Source organism: Cloeon dipterum, chromosome 4, assembly GCF_949628265.1.
Source record: "Cloeon dipterum chromosome 4, ieCloDipt1.1, whole genome shotgun sequence".
Classification (NCBI taxonomy): domain Eukaryota; kingdom Metazoa; phylum Arthropoda; class Insecta; order Ephemeroptera; family Baetidae; genus Cloeon; species Cloeon dipterum.
The window spans coordinates 15,608,145-15,631,296 of NC_088789.1; the positions used below are offsets into that span (position 1 = coordinate 15,608,145).

At 40.9% G+C, this 23,152-nt stretch overlaps 2 protein-coding genes across 3 annotated transcripts in view; one reads left to right on the forward strand and one right to left on the reverse strand.

Annotated features, from left to right (window-relative positions):
* The window catches only part of mRpS23 (mitochondrial ribosomal protein S23), a 240,514-nt gene that overhangs the window by 208,866 nt on the left and 8,496 nt on the right, over nucleotides 1-23,152 (reverse strand). The window lies entirely within an intron of this gene.
* Nucleotides 713-23,152, forward strand: part of LOC135944277 (MAM domain-containing glycosylphosphatidylinositol anchor protein 1-like) — a 68,724-nt gene continuing 46,284 nt past the window's right edge. The window contains exon 1 of the mRNA XM_065491113.1: nucleotides 713-966. Coding sequence (XP_065347185.1) covers nucleotides 909-966 — 58 coding nt within the window. The 5' untranslated portion in view covers nucleotides 713-908. The remainder of the gene's footprint in view (nucleotides 967-23,152) is intronic.

Sequence of the window (23,152 nt, forward strand, 5' to 3'; positions counted from 1 at the left end):
GATGTGAGTTGAACTGCAAAACATTTTGCCAAATCGAGGGTCCGGAAAAGAGGGAAGTTGTCGGTGAAAGGGCGAATCCAAAGAAAAGGCCGACGTACAACCGTTCAGTAATGGACAAGGAAAACTAGCTAACGCACAGAAAAGTCGAAAACTTGGCTGGTTTTGAAGTCGTCGGCTGAAAAGTTTGCATCGTTTTCTCCTCGCTCTTTTCAGGCGACAGCAACTTTTTATTGAAAAAGCAAAATAGTCCATTCGAGTTAACTTGTTTCGCACTTTCGGCAATACAGAGCAGATCCGGGGCGTGGAGAAAAGCTTCCGACGGAATGGAGAAAGACGCGCGAGCCGGAGAGAAAGGAAAAAAAGCGGAAAGTTGGGGACGCGTCGCACCGATATTAAGAGAGCGGCGAACGAAGTCGAGGCGGGCGAAACAAGCGTAATAGCAGCACATGCTGCCCGTTTATTGCGCCACGCGCGCGCACCTCGCACTCGGCCCCATTAACAGGAATTTTCAGCCCCGAGGAGGACAGGCAGGACGGCCGTCTTGCCTAGCCTATCACCCGCGCGCCTATATGAGCCACTCAAAATGCAAATTGGCCAGCGTGCAGTTTAATATTTTGACCGCTAAGTTAAACGGAGCGCTGGGATCAATAAAAGCAGCGAGCGCGCGCTGGGGCATGTGCAGACGCACCCCCGAAAGCCACCCCGCGCGCCCGCCGAGAGCCAGTTTATCGCACACCTCCACCAGCAGCGGGTCTTTTCGCGGCAATGCCCAGCCTCAGCTCGTCGATTCCGACTGCAAATCTCTGCTGACTCGTCCGCGCTGCACTTTTCGCCGCTCGGAAATGCAAGCTCACTAGAAATTGGACTCTTTCGTTGACGTTTCGCTTTATCTCCGGGGAAATTTAACGATGTGTTCGCCACCGTCGCTCATCTTCTCCGCACTGCTCCTCGTCAGTTTCATCCAAAGTAAGTCTGACAACCTTTGATGCTCAGCTCCTTTCTTCGCAGATTAGCCCCAAATGAAGAGAATAGAAATGTTTGTCTGAATATTCGTGGCATATTTTTTACCGTTCTAGGGTTTGCGAGCTTGTAAGAATAAAATATAAGTACAAAACGAGAGAGAAAAAGAATATTTGCTTGAAGTTGGTTTGTTTTATTTTTGTTTATCAAGTTTTCCTCTGAACCTTCTTACAGAAAACAGAGAGAAGCCATAAAAGTGAGTGTTTCTCAAACATTTATTTTTAGCTTCTGTGGAAAACATTTCGACTCATAAATTACCATAAATTATTTTCCTGATTCATTGTGTACATTTAAATGCATGCCATGACTTTTTAATTTGTAAAATTCTGGAGGATAAGGGCTCAAATTTTAATCCTGAAATTAACAAAAATTAGAGTATTTGATGTTAAAAATATTGTAAAATTTGATTCATCAAGGAAATATTTATTGATTATCTCTGCTAGTCTTAAGTCTCGACAGTTAATGTAAAACATCAAAGTGTCTGTTAACTTCAAACAGCCTTCAACGTGTTAAGAAGAATTTGTATTTAAATTTAAAACAAAACAATCCCGTCAGGTAAACAGATAACACACTTTAATCCAGCAAAATAAAACCATATACTGCTTTAGCTTTTGTGCTAGTGCTCCAATTTCCCATTTATTTTCGCGAGAGAATTCACGAGAAATTGTGCTTTTCCTCGTCCGCGCACGCACGCACAAACACACTTCCCGCGGGCGGTGGTAGCAGCGCCAGGCAAGGCGTATAATATCCGACGTCTCTCTCTTCCTCTTTTTCTCTTTGTTTTGGGGAAACTTGAAACTGGAGCACCCTCGAATTAAAATGCACGCGGCGGAACAAACTGTGAGGGTCCTTGGGCCGGGCGAGCCGGTGCCGGTACTCCATCAACGAACAACAACCGACGGGTGCGCGGAGACGCGCAACAATTTTTTAACTTTGCGACACTCGCACTTTGCGTCAAGTTTCTTGCGAGTACCTGCTGGCGTACATGCAAAAAGAATGGAAAAGGTGAAAATGCCCTGCGCACTGAGCTTGCCGGGGGATAAAATGAGCTCGACCAGAGCGCTTGATTTATCTGCAGCCGGGGTTCAGCAGGCAACGACTCAATTTCTTCTTCGTGCTTTGCGCGAAAGAGAGAACGGTCGGCAAGCACTGGCTTTTCTCTCTATTTCTCCAATCATCGCGGAAAGATAAAAAGCGGCAGTGTTTGCGGAGGAAACCGCACGACCGATACAAATTTCCAGCCACCCCAACCGCCGGATGGGGTTTCGCGTTCGTTTGCGATCAAAACAAACACACACACACCCATTCTCACTCGGCCCACTCTCTATTTGCACCAGCATTGTGTATTTATTTGCGCGGGTGTTTGCCTCGGCTCCGCACTTGCCACGACTGAGCTGGGGGTGCATTGATTGTGAGTCGTTCCCGATTAATTTTCTGGTCAAATCCATCAGGTGCGTGGTGCGGTTGAGCAAATTTTGAAGGGGAGCCACGCGATTCTCTCAGTGGGTGGTTTTGGATTGAATTTACACAAGGCTTCAGCAATTAGACGAAATGTGGGCGTGGAGCATACAAACCGCGTCGATACACGCATCATAGTTTTGTGTATAATCAATAATCAAAATGGAAAGGCTGGAAGGGGGAGAATTTAATCCATCTCGAGGATTATTTTAAGTTTATAGATCTAACATGTAGCAATTGCAAATAATTAATATTTAATTATGGTTAAAGAAGGGACCTTTGTGCAGATTCTTTATATTTTGCCCATTTTAACCTAGATTGTTATCACTTTGAACTATTTGCTTTTTTACAACGGGTATGTTTGTGAATTTCTGGATAGCAGCTGTAGGGCCTCATTCGGCAGTGAGATAACTGCAAAACAAAATGGACACTTCAACAGCAACTTTCAAAAGATTTTGCAATGAATAAAACAGAACGAGTACTCAATTAAATACAGTATATATGTACATACCCTCGTTACGGAACAACCATCTTTGGGAAAATTTGAACGCTCTAAATTCTATACATTTAGAGAAGCAATTTTACATAGAAAAAATTCTTCCCGCTTCCTACATCACAAGAATGCTCACAAGGAACACGTATTTTTTTCCTAAAAATTCCTGCCTTGTGCATGAAAAAGTATTTCAATCTTTTTCCCTTTTGTTACCCTTCATCGATCAATAAATTTTTACTAAATTAGATTTCCACCCGAATCAGGCCTCACTCATTTCGAAAATTAAACTCTCAGGCAGCTTTTTCGCCTTGCGCTGCCGATTCTTTAATTAAATGAGCTCATGCGAAGGAAACATAGTAGTCTCTTTCGTAATGATTCGAGCCGCGCGCGAATTACTCGGCACATGAAAGGAGAGAGGAGCAGGAAGCCTCTCGTCGGAGCACCAGCTCGTATTTATACACAAATGCACATTAGCAATTTTTGCGCGCCGAGATCAAAAGAAATTATGAGCGAGACTCTCTATTTCGGTGCAGAAGACGCTCCGGCGCGGCGGCAGATATTCAAAAGAAACGCCCGCCTGATTTTCTGCCTAGTTGGGCCTTTGTCGGAGGCAAGAAAAAGGCGCGCCATGCAAATCTCGCGCAGGCGAAACTAACTAACGAGTCGCGCTCGCGTTTCCAGCGATGACGGGACGACGATAATGATAATAATAAGAGCAGAATGCGGCGTCTTTCCACGCGAGCGCTTTTTAATCTCGCCGCCTGGTGTATCGCTGCACACGATAACGAAATTCCGCCCTAACTGCTTCTAGCTGCACGGCTGACGAGTTCATTAGGACGCAATTAAGTAATTAATTGTACTATTACTATATGCCAAGAAAAAAGCAAGGTGCAGCGTTTCTCCGATTCTCTTGTGCAATTTTTTAACTCAGCAGCTTCTCGCTTTGCTTTTCATTGCGCTAGAAAAAGGTTGCGCTTGATTGTCTTCCCGTTTTTTTATCAGTGTAACTCCGGAATGGCTTTCATTTGCGCTGCCGTACTTTGTGAAAACTAATGCTGGCTTAATTGAGCACAAATGGAAAATTAAATATGCAGTTCCTACGGGGCAAAGTGTTCAGCCGGAATAGGCAAGTTCCTCTCTGCCTTTTGTGTTAGAGCTATCTGAAGAATGGCTATAATAGAAAGAGAGCTATGCTGCAAGTTTTAATCAAATACTACCAGGTTCACTTTTTGCAATTAAAAGAGGTGTTAGGAATCTTTCTTCAATCACGATTATTTCATTGGACATTGAGAGAACAGACCTCACACTCTTCGATAGCAACTTGATTTTTTTCTCAGCTAATTTAGTTTGCACTTAATATTATGAGGAAGTATGACAGTTTATAAAAAAATGTCTAGTTTTTCAACGCACTCTCATTGAGCGAAAATGTCTTTCTTTTATCAGAGATTATGAAACCGTGTGCATATTTTAATAATAATTGTAATATCTGTCATCTTCAAACATTTACATTGATTTTGGTATGAATTATGTAAAGATGTCTCAGCCGACCAAATTCAGTTCGTTTCAGAACTTTTCGAGAGCTTTCAAGTTTACTTTCCTCGTATTAGTGTTGGCTTTTAGGGGAATAATAAATCCTAATACCTGCTCGGTTCCTCGCAGCTCGTCTTATTGTTTTAGAGGGGTATTAGGGTGGAGCAAGAAAACATCAAACACCCAAATCCTCAGCTTAAAAAAATTTTCTTTCGTGTTCCTCAAGTCGGGATAGGAGAGAGAAGCATCAATCTGTATTTTTAAAGCCATTCGAACGAGCGCTGCATTGAAGACACTTCAGATGGGAACGCGTACGTGCTTAACTTGCCTTCGATACAGAACGAGACGCTTTTATTTTGATCTAACGCCTCCATTTGGCCTTTTTACGTGTGTTACTGCCTGTCAACCCGTAAATAGAAAAGTGCATTCTGAGGATAAGCAACGGCGGCTTGGGTGGCGACATGAGAGATGCAGCAGGTGTAGACACGGCTCCTTCGGCGCGCGCTGCCGAGAGGAAATAAGAGGCGAAGGGTCGGGGGTGAGCGACTATACGCATTTATTTACAACCGACGCACCAGCAGGTGACGTGTGGGTGCCCCGCCTTTATGGCGCAGATGCCGCTCTCTGTAAAGTGTTGCGGGAAAAATTGGCCGAAAACTTTTTTCGCTTTCATCCCTGGCTGCACTTGGACCGCAACGCCAAGACTGTTGGTGTTGGAGGCTGCAGCTTATCTATTTGTCATCTCGACCAAATCGCTATCGTTTTTCTTTCTCCCACTTGTGAATGTCACATTCAGCTCCTTTAAAATAATAACTGTTAAGTGGAGTAAAAATCTCTGGATTAAAAATTTCCTGGAGAAAAGCGATAAAAGTGATGCTTATGTTTATTTGTTTCATCTATATTTGAATCAGAAATGAATGACAAAATCATGAACTAGAGCAAAACACACAAGGCAATAAACTTGTCAAGAAAAGTCATGTATAAATTATGAGAATATTAATATTTATTGCTGCTCTGTGAGGATCCAAGAGAAGGCACTTGGCCACACAAAAATAGGCAGCAAAGGGGAGTTGTCACCACCAGCTTTGGTGCTCAACAACTATGCTTTGCGGTGCGGAAAGAGGGAAAAATTTATTAGGAGCGGGTGAGAAAAGCACCTCGTGAGCGAGTTGATTGAATTATCTGCGAGTGTGCCTGCTGCTTTTTTGGGCCTGACGCCTCCGCCCGCTCCCAGAGCAAAAAAAATCAGCAGCGCGCGACGACGATCCATCTTCATAGGTGGCCTGCTCGCTCTCTTCTCTCTTTTCTCCGCTCATCAACGTTTGCCCTGTATTAGCCCCATCAGCCGTGGATCAATACACGCGGCTGGACACTCGCTCGCTCTCTATTTCCTTTTCCGTTCACCCGCGAGGCACCGAGAAACACGCTTTGCTTTCCTCATCTATTTACTTATTTGCTCTCGTAGGGTGGAATAAATCGAGTGACGCGCTGCGGTATGCTCAAAGGAAATTCGACTGCTCGCGATTTCGGACCGCTCCTTCTGCTCCGCACCCCCCTCGGGCGCCTTTCTGGCACTGATTGATCGAGCAAATAATATATTTCATCGCGGTGGAACGGGAATTTTGCATGTTGGCAGAAACGTTTTCCCTCCACATTCGATAAAACCGAAAGTTTTTGACTTTTCCTTATTTCTTTTCTGCTTCGTTTCATTCAAGTTCCACCTGAACTGTGCCCAATTTTCCTCATTTCGCTCAGCTACCAAAGTTAATTGCAGCCCGACGAGTGGTTAATTCCACGATCTCTTTTCATGCAGTAATCGTACGCTCCTCTGCAGTGTGTAATTACACCTTGGCAGCATTCCTACGGCCGTGGAAACTGCTCTGAAATTCAAGTTCAGACAGCGAGCGTTATATAGATTTTTGCCGCGGTCGGAAAATGGGCTTTTATCAGGAGCTAAACTCAGTCGTTCGTCATGAGTGGAGTTGCTTGGAGCGCGGACGTGCATGCGGAGGGTGAGTTTTTCCAGAGGGTGCAATTACAGTAATGACCACTGCGAAATTTCACGCGAGCAGCACCAGCAGCGCGTCTCTTGCGTGCCTGATGTCAGTAAAATGATACCTTATGTTCCGATGTATAAAGAGACAATGAGAACTTTTTTTCTGCAGTTTAAAGCTGTTTTTCTTTAAAATAAAAAAAAATAATAATAAAAAATGCTACGTCACTTCATTTTTATTTCAATTTTACCCCACGAGAAATTCAATAATGTGCAATTACGATAATGCAGATCAATCTAAAAAATTGCTAAAAAAAAACAATAAATTGCAAACCCTGACCTAATTGCAAAGCGAAGCAATAAAATCAAAGCAATAAAGAACAAAAGCTGCAGCAGGCAGGTACTGTGTATAATGGAGATCAATTCTCTTTCTGTAATAAACACGCGGTGGAGCTGATCTAGATCGAGTTGAAGCACTCGGGGGTGCATTGGACCGAACTTTTTCCTCTCGCGCTCTTTTAATTCTGCCGATTGGATTATTTTTGTTTTCACGAGCTGCAAAGTTTGATTCATTCCACTCCCTACTGGTTGGCTGACTCTACTGATATTGAATCGTGGAAATTGGAACGGCGCCAAAAGACAATCTCGCCTGCCGAGATCATCCAACTGCTCCACCCTGTGCGAAAAAGAGAGAGCGAGCTTTCAATCAGCTCGCTGCTGACAATGAGTTTTTATTATACACGGCCAGGACGAAAAAAATCTAATTTGGCAGCCGGATGGTGTGTGTAGAATCTACGTCTTTCGTCTCACTTTGGCGAGAAATGCAAATGCGCGGCGGTGTGAAATCTAATCTTGGCCGCCGAATCTCGTCTCTGTTTTGCATGAGCCGGGCGGGCAGCTCATTTGAATCTTGAGAGCTCTTGCCACACTGCTGACATGCAAGATCCTCCATGACAAGGGTAAGCATGAACCCCATAGGTAAATTTGCACCGTTTATGGCAGAAATAACTATTATAATATATTATCTCCACAGTGTCGTACACAAAAATTATCGCTACAATGATGTTGACAAAGTAAACAGCAGATTATTAAACAAAATATTTAAAAAAATTACTGTCACAATCTTTGAAATATTTTCCGAAATATATGGGTGAAGATTCAATTGAAATACATGGTGGAAACATGATCTCAATATATATCATTTACTTCTAATAAAATATATTTTAACTTTATCAAACACATCAAACTTCAAAAAATAATAAAATTACTAGATTACTTAACCCGAATATCAAAAGTAATTTAGTTAGTGAATGAGTACGTCAAGAAGACTAATGGGGGAATATATTCTGGAAAAATAAATTGTTGCAAATTAAACACTGGGCAAAAGCCAGTTATTACGTTTGCATATTAACCGTCTTTAATTTAATTTGTAATTCAAACTAAAATTTGAAAAATATTAATTTTACCATTAGTATTTTTGTTTCTCTCTGCACTATTAATAACAGCACAGACTGAAAATACTGGTATTTGGTATAAAAAACAATAATGAACATAGATATGGAGAAATTGTTTACAAGAAACAAATATTCCTTTGAAGACTTTAACGCCATAGCTTGGGACTGAAGTTTAATCGCAAAATAGCTGTTGGACTTTGATCGTTGATATATACATTGGTTTGTCAAATATAATAACAAGAACTGAAGTGAAAAGTTCTAATTCAACATCAGTCTACTCAGTGCCCCATACTGACGCTATACCCAGCCTGCTTGTTTCTGAGACGACATCACCAAGCTGAAGAAACATCCTGCGATCATCCACAATCACATCAGATTCAAATTATATTTTATTTTGTTCCTCTCCACAAATGGAATCGCGTGGCAGAAAGGAACGCTTCTTAAATACAGAAGGAATAATGGCAACAGATTGGCGTACCCCACATCAAAACCATCAGACTATACGCTCCAAAAATTTGGCCCCAAAAAAGGAAATTGCTCCAGCCAGGAAAATAAACGAGACAAGGATCCAACAGTCCACTGATGATGTATCTGTTCACCCCGCCACTTCTAAGTCAAACTTGGTGAAGACAAACAAGCGGTTTATTTTTGCTGATGCGTTCAACCAAAGCATGAAAAACTACACATGTGGACTCACCCACCTGGCATTAGAGGGCCAGCCGCTGATCAAGTACGGGCCAATGAAAATGAAATTTCATTCAAAACGCTCACTAAGTATGAATATATAGCATTATTCTTTACTGCCCTTAATTCTCATTGTGAATATCTAAACTCAGCAGCTCATTTTGATACCCCAGCCCTGCCAAAGTTTAACGACTCCAAAACAGGCCGGCCGCTTTTAAACTCGAATAATCATTTGTTTTCAAAGCACCTAAAAGGTATGCTCTATGATTTCCTGAGCCTTTTGTTATTGTTAAAAATTAATCTGGTATGTCATCCCAAAGCAGGAGCCAAAATTGGACACCGAGGTGCCATCGACTGCAAGGTAGCAGAATGCGGGAATGCAAAGCTCGATGAGTCGTCAGACGTGCCGCAAATGAAGGCTGACAATGAGTACTGTGACCACGACGCATCATGGGCTATAATTCAAAAGCTTTATCAAGACATCGAAATAAAAATGTTCATTTATTAAATTCAATTGCACGTAATGTGCCCGTAATTAAAGACACACTTCTTGTTAGTAGAAATAAAAAAGTTTAAATCTTATGTTGTAATAACAATTAAAAGATGTAATTTTTATTTACAACAAATCCAGCTAAAACATAAATTAAATCAAATATAATTAATTTTAAATTTTGTTTATTATTAAATAAAAAATAGGCTTAGTTTTTAGCATGATTTTAAATTCATATTATAATTTAGAGCATTTAAATTTAAACTTTTTAAGATTTTCTTTAAGCTGTAAACAATCGTGGTTAGTTGTTCCAAATTATGATAGAAGCGGACTTCATCCTCGTTACTAAAGTACTTTCTTTTTTATTCTTCCGACAAGTTTCGGCGTCACAAGAAACATCTTGCACCGAGTTAATCGCGAAAACTCGCCCAATATGATCAAACATCTCAAACGAAAATTGTGGTCTCAAAAGCTTCAATGAAACTAGCCCATTGCAGTATGGAACCATAATTTATTTAACCGCAACAATAGTTCCTTTGATTTAAATACCAGAAATTAATCCAATTATATTAATTCGAACATGCTGGAAAATTTAAAACAGCAATTATCAAGTTTAAATTATTTCGATTTCATTCTCATTTTAAATAGACTCGTCTTAGAAATTTCACATGGACCATCCAGACCGAATTTGACACCCGGTTTCCCTAATAATCGCACAGTTGCTAACATTGTAGGTGCACGCAATGCGTTGTACTCAGCAATGGTTGTTTTGTTATTCTTTATTCATTGAGATTTATCCTAGACTGAAAATAGAGCAAAACTCTAAAAAAAATACTGCAAATAATGAATTCTATCACAGGGATTGAACAATTTTAAGGTAAAAGCAGTCAGTGGCCACAAGACATGTGTCCTATAATATCGCTAAAAAACCGCGGGCGGACGGCTGTACTTTAGCAATCGTCGTGGTATACGAGGCCACACTCCCAATAAAGCGGCAGCGTGCTGTAACCCTGTGTACACGTACGCTGCTAACTCGTCTGCTGCGTTTGGTGTGTGCGGATTTAATCAGGCCGGATTTTACGACGGTGAAACTGTTTTATTGTCGCGTTTTCAATTTTAGGGCTGGCGAGAGCTGAATTAATGCGTGCGCGCCCGTGTGTCGTTGCCGAAGAGAGAGAGAGAGAGAGAGAGAGAGAGAGAGAGAGAGAGAGAGAGAGAGAGAGAGAGAGAGAGAGAGAGAGAGAGAGAGAGAGAGAGCAAAATCCAGAAATGATAAATTTTCCAGAGCGCACGCGTTTAATGAGATTCAGCTTTGCGCTCGGCAAACGTTGCAATACGTGCTGCAAACACACGCGCGCACACAGCAATAAGCAGCTTTGCCGATTAAACTTGTTCAGTGAAAAACTTTGTTGCTCATTGCGAGTTGGAAAATCTTTTGTAAGAGTTGTTTTTGGCGCTTGTTAACTTTTATTTTACCATCACGAATGTGAGAAATAATCAATAAGGATTTAACGCTGAACACGGTTTTTTTTCCATGGGAATGAATTTAAAATTGACAATAAATAATCTAGTGAAGATTTTTTCATAATTTAAGAAGCTGAATTACGCTCAAGCTTAAAATGATGGATGGGACTTTGGGTTTCTCAAATTTTGTTAGATGTTGTGTGGCAGGAATTTTAGATCTATTATTGATCTCAAGCAATGCGTGCAGTTAATCGTTTTCAACAGTTGGTGATTCAGAGTCTTATGTGCCAAAGATTTTTTTAAGTGAAGCATTGCTAATGAGACCTGAGGGGATAAAACCACTGCTTTATATGACTCAGGAACGTGAAATAGTTTTTCTCTTGACTTGCCGCCCGCATCCACAGAGAAATGCCTTTTTTGTTTAGGATAACACGAAGCAAACAAACAAACACATGCACGCCAATTAACGCGTTACTTAATTGTCTTGTAGTAAATAAAAAATTTCCTATCTTAGAATTAGATAAATTATTTGTACAATTCAAATAATATTTGATTTATTATCACAAGACTGAAAAATTACAATTAAATTTTATCGATATGCTATTTGAGATCCTTTTGCGAAATTTTATTATGATCACATTGATTTATGACCTCTCCTCGCTGCTCAGATCTCTAAATAATTCATTTAATAATTACTTGAGCCCCGTCGCAGCTGTTAGATTCATAAGTCAGTTCGACTCGGGCTCCTCCCTCTCTCTGCATTTTTTTTAATTCTGGTAAAAGCTGCAGCCGACACTTTGCATAATTCATCATTGCAATTTGTTCAGACATTGCATTCTCTGTGCAAAAAGTGCAGCACCAGAGAGAGAACGAGCCGCCGCTCGTAAATAACTCAACGCCGAGAAATATTGCGCGAGGAATTCATCTTTGAACTCAACAGTTGCGCTGGCGCGGCCAGCCTTTTTCACGGAGCTGAACTGCAACTTTTTGCTTGGTGTGTCTGGTGGACCAGAATTAATGGCACCTCTTGTTCAGGCAGGGGACCTTTTCGTTAAGCTCTGTAATTTATCGCGAAAGAAGATGCGAAAATTTGAGAATCCGACCTGATCTTACTCGGTGCGCTTTATCCCGCGTGGGATTAGGCATGCCGCAGCGAGGAAAACTTTTGATCCAGCCGCAAATTTACTACTCTGCTGATTTGATTCGATTTTCAATTAACCCTGCATTCCCTCCATAAATCCTGCCGCTCGGGTCTATTTTCGCCAGGACCGGCTGCGTGTGTGTCGCTTAATGCTGCGTGGACGACCCATGCAAATTGTTTCGCCTCATCAAAAACAGTCGTGTGCGTCTTCAGAAGAAGCGCCCCGAGCGGCTAATTTAGACGTCAAAGCATAACTCACTCGTTCACGGCGGCCCGCTGCTCTCATTTCGCCGAAATAATATGCGCTTTGATTGCTAGACCCACCAAATTCACAAAGGCCTGCGTGTGTGCTTCTGGGGCGACAAAGCAGCCGACCCCATAGCAATCGTTTTGTCGCCAACTTGGCTCCTTGCTGCAGATATTTCCTCACTCCTCTCTTCGGCGGCAGCATAGTGTGAATTTCGCTAATTAATGCCTTCTGAGAGAACCGAGGGGCAGTCAAAGCTCTTCGATTTCAAAGAGATCTGACGAGCTAGACGAATCGGTAATTGCTTCATTAAATGTGAAGAGAGCGTTCGTTCGTCGGTTTGACACTAAAGAAATCAGTCGTTTCGCAGTCCAGTAGAATTAAAGCGCCAAATTAATTCCTCAGATAAAAGTTTCTTTTGCTTCATTAATTTTTGTCGGTGGTTTACAGAAAAAATACGAATTATTTTTACACTGACAATTTTGATATTTAAAAAGATCAAACACAAAAATTTTACTCAATAAGAATTTTTTTAAACTAAAACTATTGCAACTCCATGAGTATATCTTCTTCTTAAAAAGGTTATACTTTTTCTCAGCGGTGGCCAGATGCGCGTTGAAATTGGTTCCCGCCAAGATGAGGTCGAAATGTGGAAAGCCGAGAACTCTCTTTTACTTTCTGTACGAGTATCGCGGGTGTTTTTCCGATTCCTATCAGCGTATTTAATTCACTTAATGCAAAAATAGCTGACGTCATTCCTGCACGTGGCGCAATTCTAGCAGCCACTGCCTTTCCTGTATAATTAATAATAAAGCATGAAGCTTTGCGAAGAGCCCACATTTATCCCTTCCAAAATCACAATTCAATTAAAGAGCAAAATTAAAAGACAAGATACATTGCTAGAAGTCATGGTTTTTCCTTCCAAAAAAAAATACTCTCTAACATTAAAATCCAAAATCAATAGCCAAGTGTGCTGACTTTACAAATGAACTTTGTTTTGAAATTTACATAGCTGGCTAACATTGAGTTCATAAAAATAAGTGCCTTAATTGTGTTTGCTTCCATTCGTTTGTTAGACGAATTCCCTCAAACCAATCACGTATAACTACAGAGAAATATGATGCAAGCAAATTTGCGTTGCGAGCAGCTGTTGCACTGTAATTAGTTTCCACTACGCGGCCTTTGCTAACCTGACGGTGGATGAGTCTGCAGCAGAATTTACGCAATCAACTTATCATCGTCAACATCTCGTCAATTTGCTCCTCGCGACGAGAGAGCATGCAGAGCACCCGTCAGAGGCATGCACACACGACCTGCACTTCCTCTCCATCTCACTCACCCAATATAATAAGCAAATGCTGCACTGAATGCACTCGGAGCATGTTTCGCCGAGCTGGCCGGGCGATATATAATTAAAGCAGCAGTCTACACTCGATCTGCCGTGTGCCTATGCAAATTATACTTCCTGCGCTCTCGAGCCATTGTGCGCGGCAAATTTGCACCCGCAGGAGCTATTGCAGCAGAGAGCGCGGTGCATTCCGGCAGCAAAACTTGATCCTGCCTGGCTATGCCCACCGAGGACAAACAGCCAGCGTGTGTTGCTCGCTGGCTTACAAACTGCATCTGCAGACTTTCCAACTCTAATTAGCCGGCCGAGCAAATGGAGTTCTAATTGGCACGCCTCAGCATATTTCGCCTGCTTGTGCTTCTCTGCCCCCACGTCTGCCTGAGCACTATTCAATTTGCCAACTTCTCGATTGATGGATGACTTTCCGAATTAGTGAGTGTGGGTCTTCCCCTGCCAAGGCGCATAGCTCTCTCGTACTTGTCACGAAAATCGTGAGTGATTGGATTCTTTGAAAAAATATTGTACTGAATAAGTTTTGTTTGATTTAGCTTTGAAGTAAAAGGCATTTTTAATTAAAAATATAATTTAGTTTTAAGATACATTTAATGAGTTGAAATTCTATGAAGCTACAATTATAGCAGCAGACACAGTCTATGCACACTACATTTTCTGGATTATAAGGGAATCGATTAAGCCTCCTTAAATAGTGACCTTTTAAGCCACTATTGCAATAAAAATAAAATTTGGTATAGATTGTTGCGTAAAAGTGATTTGTTATTGGAATCAAATTATTAGTGATTACCGACATTTGAATGCCAGCAAACGCGTTCAAACTTGAAATTGCCGACAAAAAAACACCATTACACTTATATTGCTAAGCAGCTCCACCAAGAATCTGAAATTGACACAATCAAAAATTACTCGCGAATTAACGAAGCTTTTATACTGAAATCTTTATTTAAAAAAAAATCCCATGGTCAAAATAAGAGATTTTTCATCTCAAATGAGGCTAAGAATATATGTCGTTGCTAATCCTTCTGAAAATAGTCACAAAATCCACCCCAAACCAAAGAAAACAACGTTAAGAATGAATTAGCCCGTCAGCAGCCTGCGCATTCCTTTCGTGGCAAATAACTCGTTTGTTTGTTGTCTCAACCGAATATTTGAGCGTCTTTATTTTCTCGTTAGTCGTTTGGTGAGCAGTAAGTAATTAGCCGACAGGCAAAAAGTGGGCATCCGTTTAACAAACATACGCTGAGATACGTCGGTGTGAAATATAGACACCCACTCAATGATTAATCCCGGTAGGTGGATTTAAAAGCATTCCACTCGCTGCCTACACACAGGGTTTCTCCACCAAATCACTGGCATGACAAATTTGAGGCTTGTTGCAAAAGCACAGCGCGTTTTTTTTTTAAATTGTAATTTGCGTCGGCGGCGGCTGTGGTGGAGGCGGCACACACAATTATATTCCGAAATAATTCATAATGAAATTTCAGAGCTTTTATCGCAAGCGACGAGAGCAATTAGTTTTGATGAAAGCTACTGTGTACGCGAGAGCGCACTATTAAGTGGCCGTTTTTTGAAATGCAAGCAAAACAACACTCGTTTGGCTGATAATACCAGCTGGATAATTAGGCCTCGGCGCACACGAGTGTTATGTGTTTACCCTTTAATGCGGGCTGTCGTTACGCCGGCGGGCCCGAAAAGAGGTCGTTATTCAATTTCGAGATGCGCTGCGGGAAATTAAGCCGTTGCAATTAAAGCCGCCAACGCCAAGAGATTGCATTAATTGATACGCTTCAAGACCTGCGCCCGGCGTCGTAAAGCCCTCTTCTTTTTACTGCAACAAGCGGGGCCGTTCCCCGAATTTTTTAATTAAAACCCTGGGATTATTCCTCTAGGCTTTCGCCAAGAATGTATCCAGCAGTAATAAAAGCTTTTACGCCGACTTACTGACTCGGAAATTCATTTGGCGGAGTCGTAGTGTTGCAATTTATTTCCATAGCATGCATGAAAAAAACAGGGTGGAAAAATTAGAACCGTGTTCTAGTTGTTTTTCGCATTATTTTTATCGCCAAGTTTCTCATTAATAGGGCAGCAACCTTCATCCGGGAAAATCATTATAGCTTCACGAGGTCGGCTTAGCAAGTAACTGTGATATTTTTACCTCTCTGGGGTCGTAGCCTAGCTATAGTGAGTGCACTTGCATGTTTTGCGCAACAGTGCACAAATTAGAAGATCCGTTCGTAGAGTTTCACACGGGCGTAAAATATGGCATTGCATTTGCACTCATCAAGCTTTACTTTAAAAAATATTTGAATCATAATTTTATTTTATATACTAACCATCGTAAATGAGTACCTGAGGTGTAGTTTAAAGTTGGGAAAATGCAGTTAAATTGTTGGCAAGATAAAATGTACAAAACTAACTATAGTAATTTTTTCTGTGGTCAATTCGATATTTAGATTTGGTACCACCTGCACCCAAGAAGGGAGTTTCTCATTTCAATCGACTCTGAAAATTCGCCCTATCTCCGAACCGAAGGGCTACCAGCTGGATTTTATATTGAAATGAATTTGGTAGTGATGTTGGAGAGAAAAACTGGACCATTAATATTGTGCACGATTCTTTGTTTTAATGTTCTAGCACTTCTTTAAAATCGATTTCTATTAGTGACCTTAAAGAAAGACAAAAGGACTCAAAATGTTGCTAAACGCCTTTTTCCTACCCCATGATAAATACCTCTGATAGTAACACCTAAAAATGCCAAATTTTACAATCTGGTGACATTAATGCTCTCCGAAAATAATTTAAAAAGCACTCATGTCAAAATTGTGGAATACAGATTTTATGCGTTTTATTAAAAAATCGATATTTTTGCAGATCCTTGTGGATTGAATAGTTTCGCGGATACAACTCTGCCATGTGGATGGGGAGAGAAATACAAAGCTATGATTTAATTCTTGCTAAAAAGATAAATTTAAATTTTTCGATGCAACAGATGAAGAATTCTAAATAATTTATTTGTAATGGACTGATTCGTTGAAGATAACCACTGCACGTAATTGAACAACAAAATACGCAAAATACGCACAGCCACAGGATTACCGGTCTACAACTCCACTTGGAGTTGAACGGACTTGTACTTTCAAAATAAATTTTATTCTTTTTTCAAAAAATACTTTATTCATTATAATCCACTAAATGCTATTCATTATTTAACTAACAGCATTGCCACGCAGTGAAAAGAACTTTTTGTTCTTCCACAGATGTCAACCAATTCTTCCGGAATCAATCCGATTCGCCAGGAATGCGATGCGGAAAGGAATTAGTTATTTCGGTAGCAGATGTTTGTCAATTAAAACTTTGTTATGGGCGCGCACACGCCGGCCCGTCGGGCAGGCTAATTGAAATTCCAGCTCATTACTAAACACAAAAGTTTGATTTATCGCATGAGCAGCTCTTCATAAATTACGGCGAGCGTGCCGAGCGGTGAGTGTAATTCAGAGCCTCTCTTTTGGTTAGCACTCTCTGGAAAAGTTATTACACACGCGCGAGCGCGGCTTCTGCATTATGCGCTGGTGGTGGGTGAGAAAGAGAGAGAGAGAGAGAGCGATGCGCAAATCGTGCCAGCCAAAACTCCCAGCGTTCGCTTGCCGCCACCGCCGACTCTTCTTTGAGGACGCAAAGAAATTGATTTCCGATTTAGTGCCTTAAGCTCGAGAAAAAAGCATTATATTCTTTTGGCGTCAACCACAGATAAATTACTACTCAAGGGAAAAAAGATAACGGCTGAAAACTGGGAAACATAAAAAATGTTTTCCTTTTTGGGAAAATCGTACCATTCAAGACCATCCCAAAGCTTTCATTTACAAGAAAATTCTGTTTCTTTTCAAATGAAATAATGTTTGTTGGCCACAATCCACCCTAGCTCGCCAAGTGGAAAGGGGTCAGAAATCAATTTCAGCGCAAGCTTCGAACTCCAGCCAAGCAGGAGATATTTTAAAACATTGTTTCCATTTAATGCCGACAGCGAGACACGCACCCCCGGCCCCCGCTATCCAAAAAGAGGGCCCCTATCCAATTCATTTTCGTAAATGCCACCACGTTCCCTTTGCAATTTAATTTTCAGTGTTTATGCGTGTACATGCGAGAGGTCAGCAAGTGGGCTGCTTGATTAAATATTTAAATATGTATTTGCACCGTCGGCTGTGAAATAAATCTGTCAGTGTGTGCAACCGACAATAATTACATCGCATTCCGCCACCGCCACCGCCGCTTAAATCACGCGCTTATCGCTCTCGCGTGAATCACCCCCGCGCGCGACTATTTATTAAATAATTCTGCTCCGGTCCGTGTTTCGATTGCTCCTGCTCTTGCTCTTTGGCGTCGCCATGGCGACAGCGTGCCTCCGGCCAGCGGCTTCCCGAATTATGAAGTGCGCTGTTACTCTAGATTAGCCTCTCATTAAGAGAGTTGTGCAGTGTGCCGAGGTCTCGACGAAAGCAGACCGCAAGCTGGCTTGCTTAGCCGCCGAGCAGCAGCCCGCCGTGTGCCTCTGGGCCGTCGACTGCGGATCATTTGCGGCGGATTGCTGTTTGCACGGCAAATTCGTTCACTCGCCACTCTCTAATTACTCCGTGTGATTGCGCTGACCATGAAATCTACCGATGCCGCTCATTTTTACACAGAACTAATGGATTGGGGTAGTAAAAAGGGGATATTTTTGTGCGAAACTGGAAAATGTGGCGTATTGGCTGATCCGGCTGATACAATCCAATTAACTTTAATCGCGTGGTGAGGTTTTCACGCAACCACTCTGAAAATTACCTCTGGATTATGAATTAATTGAAGCGAGTAGGACTGTTCTAAAAAATATACAGAAATTTGTTGTTTTCACACTGTCGAAAGTTTCAGCAAAGAAATTTTTCTGGCCCTTCAAAGGTATTGAAAAATACAAAATATAAAGAAAGGAGCTGAGAATCTAATTTCTATTAATTTATAGCGAGATGAGTTTAATCTAACAAAAGAATTGAATACAATTAAATACACAATAAATTAATACCCTTCAGTTTAGCCTCATAAAACGAAAATAATTTGTGAACTTTTAAACGACTGGACTGCGTTGATTAATTCAGGATCGATAGCTATTAGTGAAATTTTGAAAGGAAATGGAAAAAATTAATAAACACGCTCTCGTACTGCAGAGCGGATGTTTCGGTCTTTCAGGCCTCACATTTACATCCCAAACAAAATTTGGCTGCAGAGAATTCTGAATCAGTAGCCATTGAAAATGTTCCGACTCTACTCATTGCTAACTAAAATAAAAGAAAGGAAACAAGTTCCTAAAATTTGTCAACCCCATCACGCGTCCTCAATGTGATTTAACCTTCCCTAACATAAATTCATAAGCTCAAAATACCATCCGTCGAAATGAAAAACAAATTTGAAAGAGTGTAATACAGATGTTCTAACACGAGAATTCTAAAAGGAAAAATTCTCTCGCACATTGGAAGGCTGCATCTGCCATTCGATTATTTTTAATTTAATGACTTTTATAATTACCTGTTAATGATAACAATTTAGTTGAAATTAATGAAAACTTCCTTTTTGGAGTAAAAACCCAACAAACTGTCGGTTTTTAAGATTTCAGTTTTAATAATAACATTTTTATTCAAATTTGGACATTCTATCTATTTTATCAAAGCTTATCAAACATCTAAAATGTTCTCTTGTTCTTATTTTTTGTTCATAATATCGTTTAACATTCACAGGAGATCCGAGACTCCGATTTTGAGGGTAATGAATTAATGGCTGCGTAAATTTCCCAAACGAATGCAGCAAGAAAGAACAAATTTATGGGAGTGCTGTCTTGTTGGCGGACTCATAAAGTCCGGCGTCCGCTCTGATTAAAAAGGGCCGGCTGATTGCGTGTGCTTGCACGCAAACTTGTTCCGTGTCAGATTCGAGTTGCACGCCGCTTGTTAAAATATTCAAATAATCAAGAAAGGCGGGTGAGAGCCGAGAGGAGAGACTTCTAATGGCTCCAACTTACAACGAATACAGCTCTCGCGCCTCGCTGAATATTAATTATGCAACGGGCCGCACGCGCCTGCTGCACCGGTTGCCTACATGACGAGACTTGGCCCGGTGAACGGGTGAACTCGTTCGTCCCTTCAAATCCGCAGCCGCGCGCACCACTGAATTAAATTCCTTCTCGCTGTCACATTGATCGACCCAACTTTGAAGACGAACGCAATAGAATTGTTCGAAGTAATGCGATAAGATACATGACATCATGAATAGAACACAATAGTTGCCATTTATTTCATAGGTTTTTCCGAATGAAAGTAGCTAAATGAGTTCACAATAATTAAAGTGTTGGACTCGTGTGAAAATTAAAAAAAAAACTAATAACATATAGATTTATTTCATCTTCTACTACAGCAATAAAAAAAGAAAAAGACAATATATTTCAAATCAAATATAAAAAACGGAACTATATAGCTTACAATTTTGTTCGCTAGCAAAGTATTTATTATATATTTTTATGTTATAAATTGTTTGCTTGTGTTTAAACTAGTTTCTGCTATGTCACTTTTTCAGCAGCAAGAAGTCTTGAAGCAGCCAGCAGTCGTTCCGAAATCCTCGAAAGTTCCCTCCAATAAAATCGAGCTTCCGGTCGACCCTTCTTTATTGTTATTTCCTTTCTTTGCGCGCCACGCTCAAAGCCAGGACAACCGGGAGAAGAAAGTGGGCGCACTTAATTAAATTGAATTGGAGAGTGTCATGCGTGACACAAAAGTTGGCCGAAATAAATTTTACTACGGGCTGGCCGAGCATTCAGATGGATCAATAGGCGCGCGCGTTTGCAGCTAGCGCGGCCATTGGAAATTTGTTTTACGGGTCGGTGACGCTGTCGCCGCCACCACGCCGTGATTTTTTAATTACTTCTGGGCATTCATCCGGCGCGAGCGAGCCGGAGAGCTATAGTGTCGCTTTTTATCTGCCGTCAAAAGTCCTTTTTTGCATCGAACATGCTTTCAAATCCGGTTGGTCGAGCTTTTTGTGTTTTTATCCTAACAAAAACTATCAGGTTTGACGCTCCAAACAAATTTATTTTCGCTTGCTTCGTTATTATTTATTTTTATTATATTTCGCGCTCTCGTTTTAAGTTTCCCATTTGTTTCTGCCTGAAATAATTTTACAAGGCAACAAATAAATAAAAGATGAAATCAGCTCATCAGTGGAAAAATGTCGACTGTCCGTTTGTTTCGAATAAACAATCTGCATTCTATAAATCTAGGCACACATATTTCCTCAAAATAAATAAAATTATTGGACTGTATTCCCATATTTGCTACGAAACCATCGAAACGACCAATTTGAAAAAGGCGGAAAAATGTGTCCATCAGTAGTCACATTTAATACGATTTCCATTCTTGTTCCACGCCCCATCAATCACAGAGTGCCACAGGCTGACAAATCAGCTTATTTTTACCAGTGATGAATAATTCATGGGCGTTAATAAATTGTAAATCCTTGCCAGCGATTTTCTATGCATTAATCAATCAGAAACGCAATGTGTATCGATTCGTCCGTCAAAGCGGTATTATTTTCATGCCAGTCGCCGATGTAAATAACTAATTACTCAGTACGCCGCACCGGCCACGCTAGGCTCCATTTGCTTATCACAGAGAGCAACATCAATGCATCTGCTGACGAGTTGATGAACCTCGGTCTGGCAGCGAGCTGTTATAGCTGCTGTTGCCGATTTATGATTATTAATTACAGTGTGTTGTATGACACACCGGTGCAAACGGCCGGCAAACTATTCCTAATTGAACATACAGCGGCCGGAATGGAAACATAATATTATATTTAATCCGCTGGATAACTTGTGGCATTACAAATTCTGCGCTCGGTTAAAACAAAACCTGCCCGAATAAATTATCCAGCGAGCCGCACACGCTGCTGATTGCGACTATTTTTGCACCGTTTTCCATTATCACCATCCTCCTGCAAAGTGGCAATTAATTTGACCCTCCATCTACCTGCGCAACCAAACGAGCCCTCTGTGTGATAATGACGTCATTTCTCTACGCTAACTTTTGCCGCTATGGAATCTCTGCATTGATTTGCAAGGTTTAAAATTTAATTTTGTTTGCTTTTCCTTGCGACTTTGATGTTTGTGTGGCATTAAAATTGAAAATGAGTTTAGTTACAACAGACTTATGACATATTTCAGAAGCAAAATCATGAATTACATCGGTATTAAAAATTATGTTTACAGAATTTTAATACCAGTTAAGAAAATAATAAAATGCAACAGGCAAATTACATTTTCATAGAAAAACATCCCCCTTCATTGCTATTGAGTGATCCTGTTTTATTTTTACAAATTGAAAAAAGGGAGCCATGACAGTGAGGAAAAAAAGGTAAATTTCTAGTTCTAGCTGACTACCACAGGGGTGAAAATAAATAAAATAATTCAGGATCTATTTTAGAAAGCTAGTCATAAACAAATTATTTCGATTTTAAATTGTGCTAGTAAGAGAAAAATTTACAAAATAGAAGCTCGATCAGCCAATTTGTCAAAACTATGTAAGAATTCCGATAAATTTAGCGAATTTTAAATTATGATTATTTTTTGAAGAGATATTGTGTAATGTCATCGCCAAGGAGTTGGAAATAAGTATTTTGTTTGATATACATGCGCAAATTTATATTAATTTTGCAAAATTATCATTCACTACGCCTTAAAAACTTTTGCTGCAGAATAACATTTAACCCACTCAAGTTTCTCCAACTGCCTCTAAGGAGGCGAGGTAAATAAATATTATTGCCATTTGAAAAGTAAAGTTGGTTGAATAATTATACAGCTGGCAAGTTCATTAATTTACAAATGAGGCATCTGCGTGGAAACTTACTGGAATCTAAACACATGCTCAACTTGAAAGAATCAAACTCTCGGAAAGTTTTTACGGTCGAGTTTGCGCAGCCACTGCACCAGCAATTACCTTCGCGTAATAGGCACCAAACAAACTTTCGCGTATATCGCCCGGCCGTTGTGCTCATTAATCCAAGCGAACAGTTTTAACCGGCGTGTGTATTATACACTTCCGCCATAAATCGGCCGGCCATTAAAGTTTTATTGCTCGACTAACCAATTTCGCAGGAAAAAGTTTTTCAATATGCGGGCTGGCGGGGCGCTATTTGCTCTGGCAGACGCGCCCGCCGCGCGAACGACTGGCCAGGCAATGGGTTTTATTGATGGAGCCGCGCGCAAGAGCACAAACCCTCATCCATACTCATGCGGTAAATAACTCGGGCGCTTCGAGACGCCGGCAAACCGAAATAATCAAGCACGCTGCCGGATAAACACTAGTTGCGGATGAAATTTCAGATAAGTTGCTGCTCGCCTCGCAGCTCGAACGCCTGTTTCTTGATGCGAGAGCGAGAACGTGTGGCCGCGCGCATCGTTCCATCCGTTTGTTTGTTTTTTCTCCAGACGCTGTCGAGTTGATTGCTTTTCTTTGCATGTTTTATTTGTCTATCAGTGTTGGCACAGCCGCTTTTGCCAACGGAAATTTCGCCGCCTCTCTCAAGGAAAATTCGCCGCTCTCCCGCTCCTCGATGTTGTTTAATTACTTTCCAGAGCTAATCAATGCGTGAACAACGGCGGTGGCGAATTTGTTCTGGAAATTTTCATCATGCTGGTTACGATTGCTTGAGAAATTAAAACACTCTCAAAGATTTAATAATGATTAAATTGCAATGTCCGGAAAAGGCAGTTACAAAAATGGCTCTATATACTCTGCGTAGAT